The sequence below is a fragment of the Dicentrarchus labrax genome, unplaced genomic scaffold (genome assembly GCF_905237075.1).
Source record: "Dicentrarchus labrax unplaced genomic scaffold, dlabrax2021, whole genome shotgun sequence".
NCBI classification, from domain to species: Eukaryota; Metazoa; Chordata; class Actinopteri; family Moronidae; genus Dicentrarchus; species Dicentrarchus labrax.
The window spans coordinates 10293758-10301293 of record NW_026136722.1 but is presented as its reverse complement, the minus strand read 5'-3'; the positions used below and the strand labels follow the sequence as shown (position 1 = coordinate 10301293).

Below are 7536 nucleotides of genomic sequence, written 5' to 3'. Positions count from 1 at the left end.
CTTCTATTGCTGCTGTAATTTTTGTCACTGACAGTGAGTAGAAGACGGTAGACAAACTAATGCTTTCAGTCTCTCTTTGTTTTATTCAGAAAAACTGGCATACAAAATCATTCATAAGATATTGATGTAAATCAAGAAATTTACTTTTTTGTTACGTTTGCAAAAACTCAACAGAGCCAAAGTAGTTGCTTGTATGTTAAAGAAAATCCACTAAAATGTGTAGTAAATGAAACTGAGTTTCCATCAATGAAGCATCACCCCTCTACTCCTCCCTCTCTCCCCCCCAGGATGATGTATTTATTCATAACTTATAAAACAGTATTATAAGCAGAGATTTTACAGAACTTATATCAGAATAATCAATCTTTATTGACCAAGCGTGGGTAGACATACAAGGGATATGATTCCGGTTTTTCATTGTTCTCCTACAGTATGTTAAAAACAATGTGTATTTTAAAATGTAAACTGTGTAGCGGTATATCAACCACAAGGTGAAGGCACCTATCAATTCATCTTATCTGATGAAACTCTATTATAATTACTCTGGGCTTCATATTTGCATATATGTGTGTGCCAATTCTATAAATCCGTCATGAATTATAAATTAAGAAGGGCATGCATGTACTTACACATACTCACTGAAGATTTTCACATGAAGAAAAGCGTAATGAGCTGTATTTTTATCTATGTTTTAAATACAATGCTTTTATTGAGACAATCCATGCAAAATCTAACATCAGAATTTTTCATTTCTACAACAGCGCGAGCATAAAAGATTCAGATGAATCTAATCACTTTCTATTTGGGGCAGTGATTGTTTCTCACATTTGTTTTCCTGCAGTTTTATCATCCTAGATTCTTTGTCCACTTCCTAATAACTGGGATTCAACAATCTACTTCTATATAGTTTTCATATTGTTATTGCTTTTGATTGAGTTGAAAAAAAAATCACATCATATGATTCACATGTTTTTCAGATTTTAACATAAGGATATGAGATTTGGCTCTGCACACATGAACATAAATCACACGCATAATAAGTAAACTGTCTAACATTGACTTATTGCTAATAATAAAAACTATCAGTGTGTTTCCAGCCAGGGAAATTTCCCTTTGATTTTAGAGAGCTGACACTTGACCTCTTCATTCGAATACAGTTAAATAAGTAGGGGAGGCCGGCAGATGCATCCTGGGAAGGAAGAGAGGGAGGAGTACAGAGGTGATGCTTCATTGATGAAGGATGAAAACTCAGTTTCATTTTCTCATTTTATCAGATTTTTCTAACGTCTGAACTTTTGCAAGCAATTTGCCAGATAAAGTAATATTAATTAGTTTTTTATACTTTTGTTGCAAATTAACTATTAATTAGTTTCATGTGCTCATTTTATTAGACTTTTCTAACATCTTAATTATTGTAGGTGACTAAAACGAGGAAATGTAACACTTGTTTGTACTTTATTGCAAAGGTACACTTAAAAATAATTATATGCAGTTATTTAAAAATGGACAAGAAATACTTTATTGTCTGTGTATTTAGATTAACCCACAATGTCACAATGCACATCTAAAGAACACTAAATTCTTGAACACAAAGTTTTTTGATCACAATGTCTTTTTTATTGAATGAGTCTTTCGAAATGCAGCAGTTGCAAAGCTGATACAACACCTCCACCTAACTGTCACAACATTTATTACAAGCATGCAGACACATCTTTTCTAACATGTAAACCTTGTAATGAGCAAACAGCACAAACAGTAAAGAAGCAGATTAGAAATGGTCATTCTGCTCCTCCGCTATTCTTCAGTGGGACAGTCTGACTTCTTGATGTTTTTCTCTGAAGTCTGGGAGCCCAAAGACACTTTACATGTGTAAACCTTATCCATGTTCCAGTCTGATGTCTGGATGGCCAGATAGCTGCTGATTTGAAAAGTCTGGTCTGGTTTCTGAACAGCGGTGCTGGTAGAGATCCCACTGCTCACTGGACTCCCACCAGACAACCAGCTCACATCTGCAAAAGGCACAGACTGACTGGACAGACAGACCAGAGTGGCTGTGTTGGACTGGAGCTCAGCGCTGGACGGAGGGAAGACTGTCAGGACAGGAGGAGGGAAGCTGGAGCCTGAAAATACATGAAGGACATTCATTAAATAACTAGAAATGAAGCCATTCATACAGAAAATGTCAGTAAAACATTAATATATATTTTTTGTTTTAAAAATATAACAATCCTGCTGAAGAAGTAAAGCATTTTAAATCAGTAAAATCATAAACTAATATAAAACCAAATCAATCAGTCACAAACCTGGAAATATTTTGATCACTTCTGTGTCATTTTTATGTTGGTAACTAATTCATTATCTTCTCCTTCTGTGTCTTAAAAATTGTATTTTAATTCTAGTTTTGAAATCACAGTTATTCATTTTTTTGGCATCTATCTAATCATAAAAAGAAAAACAATATTTAATTTCAGTTTCACTGTAAATATCATCTTACACTGTTAAAACTTTTTGTTGGATTTAAAAATAAATAAATGTAATCTTGTAAAACCACAACTGTTAGAAATGCCCTGCCATCAAAAAACATACATATAAAATATTTAAAATATTGTGATAATTTACAGATCGTTCCTTTGTCTTCAAATGCATTCTGGTATCAAAGCAGATGTAAAAAAAAAAAAAAAAAGTAGAGCTTTCTATTATTATCTGCACAACATACTATAAACAATTAACACAAATGATTTCATTCTTTTAATATCTATCAGATCCAGAGAATCTTTCTTGTTTTATAATCAGTTAAAAGGAACTTACTTGTCACAATCAGCTTGGTGCCTGGTCCGAATACCACAGTGATTCAGTTTGTATACATGGCTGTACAAAAACCTCCTGACTCTCACTAATGAGGGGAGTGGAACTGAAACATCCTGTTGAGACCAACTTTCACTGTCAACATCTCATTCACTTCATCAGTCTGCTTACATTCAGAAACACTGCTGGACTTGAAGACTGGTTCTGAATCTTCTGTTGCATCCTTTTGTTTTCATGATTTTGTTAAAAGTTCAAATATCAGCATCAAACTGAGAATAACAAATATGAAAATGTTCTCAGAATTCATAGAAGCTGAGGTGAGTCTCTCATTGAGGTTTTTGTCACAGTGTAAATCACTGTGATACAGCTGCATCATCAGAGTCGTCCCATGTCTGACAGTAATAGACAGCAGAGTCTCCTGTCTCTGCCCGCTTAATGATAAACTGGTAATCTATGTTTGATGAATATTTGGAGTTGAATCGGTCTGAGGAGAATCCTGTTCCAAAGGAAAGTGAGCCCCCTGCACGAAATCTCAAAACATACTGAGGAGTTCCACCAGGAACCTGTTTATACCAACGGACATAATTTCCATCATATCTCTCAATGTTGCAGTTGAGAACAACCTCTTGTCCTGTAGAAACTGTGTGGACAGCAGGCGTCTGGGTCAGCACTATCACTGCATCAACATCTGTCAACATACACAGAAAAACACATGAGTGAAAGGTTTCTGTGTGAAAATTAAGCTATAAAAGGAATGAGAAGAACATCTTACATGTTAGAGCAGTGATGAGAGTGCAGAGGGTCCCCAGCATGTTGTCAGTGTGTGGTGTAAACGTCCCTTACTGTCCAGCTGAGAGGTGAGCAGGGTTGGAGTGTGAGGAGAAGAGAGACTGAAGCTTATAAAGACACTGAGGAGAGGAGAAGTGGAGGAGGAGGAGTTTCTACACTCAACACTGTTCTCATTCATTAATAATTGACTTAATGTATGTGTTTCAAGTCATATCCACAATTTGTTTTTGTTATTGTCTTGTTGTCTTTGGAGGTCTGCTGATGTCTTTTACATCAGTGTCAATGATCTCAGGGGAGTTACAAATGTTTTTTTTAAAGTGCTGTTCTGTTTCATTTACAAAAATGTAGTAAATCTAATCACATGCTAAATATGACTTAATTGTCTTTCAGGTTCATGTTTTATTACAGTTGTATGTTACAGTATGTGCAGTAAACAGTGTTCAATAATAATCAGGATGTAGAGTAAACATTAGTTAGCATCCTCCATATTAAGAATGACTAATGTTATTTATTTATTGGAAATAATTCTATGATCTGTGATGTGAACAGATCAGTGTAGTATTTTCATTAGGTTCTGTTTAAGTTGCACTTTAACACATTTTTGTGCTATTGCTAGTTTTGTCTGCTAGATCAACTTTGGTCCAATTAAGTTATACAAGTATAATAATCATCACATGTGCACCAGAGGATTTATATGAAGAAATATGTTTTCTTTTCACATTATTTGAATTTAGATCAGAAAATTAGAAAGTGTTGCAAACTTTCTATTATTTGAATATTTTATTGTAAGAAATAATAAATTCATTGTAAACAATTATTTTGTAACAATGGTACATATCACAGAGGACTGCCACTGAGGTAGTTCTACATTTTTATGTGAGGATCTGATAAAAGGGTTTAGAGTTTTAAAATATAATTTGAATACATTAAGGTACAGAAAGCATTGGCTGTTTGCAGACTCCCAGTCAAGATGTGTCAGAGACTCAAAAAGCAGAAGTATTCAGTGAGGAGGTTTTTGTCACAGTGTAAATCACTGTGATACGTACTCACTGACAGAGCTGTCCCATGTTTGACAGTAATAGACTGCTGAGTCTCCCTCCTCCACATTGTTGATGATCAAACGATAATCTGATTGTGACTGATGAGTAGATGTGAACTTTGGAGAGGAGAAACCAGAACCATAGGTTGGAGAGCTCCAGCTGTGATAAAAATATAAGACAAACTGAGGAACTCCTCCTGGAATCTGTTTGTACCAGCGAGCTTCACTGTTAGTAACAGTCCCCAGGTTACAGTCCATGGTGGCTGTCTCTCCTTTCCTCAGCGTCACAACAGGAGGCTTCTGTGTCACCACCGTCACACCACTCACACCTGGAAACAACAAGATGACATGGAGTCAAGAGAAACACACAGACTGATGAATCCAACATGAGCTCAAAGCTGCAGTAAGTCAGCCTCCTTACATGTTAGAGCAGTGATAAGAGTGCAGAGGGTCCCCAGCATGTTGTCAGTGTGTGCTGAGAATGGCCTTGTAACTTGGAAAGTGAGCGTACTGCTGACAGATTAGAGGGTTTAGAGGATGAGGAGAGGAGGTGCTGGAGGAGCAATTTAATACAACACTGAAACTGAGAGTGACTGACAGGAGGAGGAGCTTTGGTTCAATCTGCATTTGTTGGTCTCTCATCTTCTGTAAAGGGAAAAGTCATTTGTGTCTCTATTATTGTCAGTGTAGGTAATGCCCGCCCCCCGACCCAAAAATATTATAATAGCATTATTGGAAAAGACTTCCTGCAGTTTGATTGTCATTGATTTGGTTCTCTGCTCGCCTCCTAAAAACTGAAACTTCACCCATCCAATCGTGGATAATCTTTTGATTGGTATATTTATTTCCTTCAGTTCATAATTTTTGCATTTTAAGGAAAGATAACTATTGCGGGATATATGTTTTTAACTCTCCACACATTAAAATCATTCACACAAACAAGAAGTGAACTGTCTAATATTGACCAAAGGACACTAATCAAACCATCAGTGTGTTTCCAGTCAGAGACAGTTCCCTCTCATTTTACAGAGAGCTGATACTTGACCTCTTCATTTACATGGAGCTATAAATAAGGAGAGGAGGCCTGCAGGTGCATCCTGGGAAGGAAGAGAGGGAGGAGTAGAGAGGTGACGCTTCATTGACGGAGGATGAAAACTCAGTTTCATTTTCTCACTTTATCAGATTTTTCTAACGTCTTAACTTTTGCAAGCAACTTAAACCAGACAACGTAATATTTATCTGTCTGTTATACTTTTGTTGCAAATTAACTATTAATGACAATACAGCTTTCTGATTTTAAATATACTTATCCAAGCAAAAATTATACAGAAATATGTCTTTAACTATGTGATCTGGATACACTTTAATAAGCAGTGACATGAATATCCAGATAAGAATAAAATCTAGTGCAAGTTGCACATTTTCCAACTAAAATCATTGTTTCTAATTGAAAAAGAAAATAATAAACAAAATCAGTTTTTTTTATCACAGTGTTTCACAGACTTTTTATTGAATGAGTCTTGAAAAATGCAGCAGTTGCAAAGCTGATACAACACCTCCACCTAACTGTCACAACATTTATTACAAGCATGCAGACACATCTTTTCTAACATGTAAACCTTGTAATGAGCAAACAACAGTAAAGAAGCAGATTAGAAATGGTCATTCTGCTCCTCTGCTATTATTCAGTGGGACAGTCTGACTTCTTGATGTTTTTCTCTGAAGTCTGGGAGCCCAAAGACACTTTACATGTGTAAACCTTATCCATGTTCCAGTCTGACGTCTGGATGGCCAGATAGCTGCTGATTTGGAAAGTCTGGTCTGGTTTCTGAACAGCGGTGCTGGTAGAGATCCCACTGCTCACTGGACTCCCACCAGACACCCAGCTCACATCTGCAAAACCCTTAGACCCACTGGGCAAAATGGACAGACAGACCAGAGTGGCTGTGTAGAACTGGAGCTCAGCGCTGGACGGAGGGAAGACTGTCAGGACAGGAGGAGGGAAGCTGGAGCCTGAAAATACATGAAGGACATTCATTAAATAACTGGAAATTAAGCCATTAACACAAAAAATGTCAGTAAAACATTTATATATATTTTTTGTTTGAAAAATATAACAATCCTGCTGAAGAAATAAAGCATTTTAAATCAGTGAAATATTTTAAAGATCATGAACTAATATAAAACTGAATCAGTCACAAACCTGGAAATATTTTGATCACTTCTGTGTCATTTTTATGTTGGTAACTAATTCATTACCTTCACCTTCTGTGTCTTAAAATTGCATTTTAAATATAGTACAACATTTTTTAAATCACACTGAATCAGCTTTTGGCATCTATATAATTATAAAAGGAGAAACAGTTCTTAATTTCAAATATCTAACGTTTTGTTTTATTTAATCAATAAATTAACATTACAAGTACATAGTTTTACAGTATTAAGCATGTAAAATATTTTTTAAAATCTTTTAAACTATCACCAACATAGGAACTGATCATCTTCTTTTAATGTGTATCAGAATCAGAGAATCTTCCTTGTTTTATAATCAGTTAAAAGGAACTTGTCACAATCAGCTTGGTGCCTTGTCCGAATACCACAGTGATTCAGTTACATGGCTGTACAAAAACCTCCTGACTCTCACTAATGAGGGGAGTGGAACTGAAACATCCTGTTGAGACCAACTTTCACTGTCAACATCTCATTCACGTCATCAGTCTGCTTACATTCAGAAACACTGCTGGACCTGAGGACTGGTTCTGAATCTTCTATTGCATCCTTTTGTTTTCATGGTTTTGTTAAAATTTCAAATATCAGCATCAAACTGAGAATAACAAACATGAAAATCAGGCCAGCTGACAGTCTTGCCTGGGCCCGGGACGATATAATCTTCCCTTACTGTT

The 7536-nt window shown here is 36.0% G+C and overlaps 2 protein-coding genes and 1 long non-coding RNA gene across 6 annotated transcripts in view; 1 reads left to right on the top strand and 2 right to left on the bottom strand.

Annotated features, from left to right (window-relative positions):
* Positions 1-1594: 1594 nt before the first annotated feature.
* The window catches only part of LOC127356422 (immunoglobulin lambda-1 light chain-like), a 15370-nt gene continuing 9428 nt past the window's right edge, over positions 1595-7536 (bottom strand). For 2 of the 4 annotated variants that reach the window (XM_051388144.1, XM_051388143.1), the window contains exons 2-4: positions 4637-4962; positions 2809-2842; positions 1595-2120 (exon numbers count right to left, since the gene is read on the bottom strand). In XM_051388144.1, coding sequence (XP_051244104.1) covers positions 1795-2120; positions 2809-2842; positions 4637-4962 — 686 coding nt within the window. In that variant the 3' untranslated portion in view covers positions 1595-1794. Of the gene's footprint in view, positions 2121-2808; positions 2843-3170; positions 3494-3577; positions 3663-4636; positions 4963-5054; positions 5273-7536 lie in introns of those variants that run through there. The other 2 variants (XM_051388145.1, XM_051388142.1) reach the window with 2 other exon arrangements.
* The window catches only part of LOC127356427 (uncharacterized), a 13032-nt gene continuing 10003 nt past the window's right edge, over positions 4508-7536 (top strand). The window contains exon 1 of the long non-coding RNA XR_007881983.1: positions 4508-4605. This is a non-coding gene — a long non-coding RNA (uncharacterized LOC127356427). The remainder of the gene's footprint in view (positions 4606-7536) is intronic.
* Positions 6110-7536, bottom strand: part of LOC127356424 (immunoglobulin lambda-1 light chain-like) — an 8026-nt gene continuing 6599 nt past the window's right edge. The window contains exons 3-4 of the mRNA XM_051388146.1: positions 7197-7230; positions 6110-6646 (exon numbers count right to left, since the gene is read on the bottom strand). Of these exons, the coding sequence (XP_051244106.1) occupies positions 6315-6646; positions 7197-7230 (366 nt within the window). The 3' untranslated portion in view covers positions 6110-6314. The remainder of the gene's footprint in view (positions 6647-7196; positions 7231-7536) is intronic.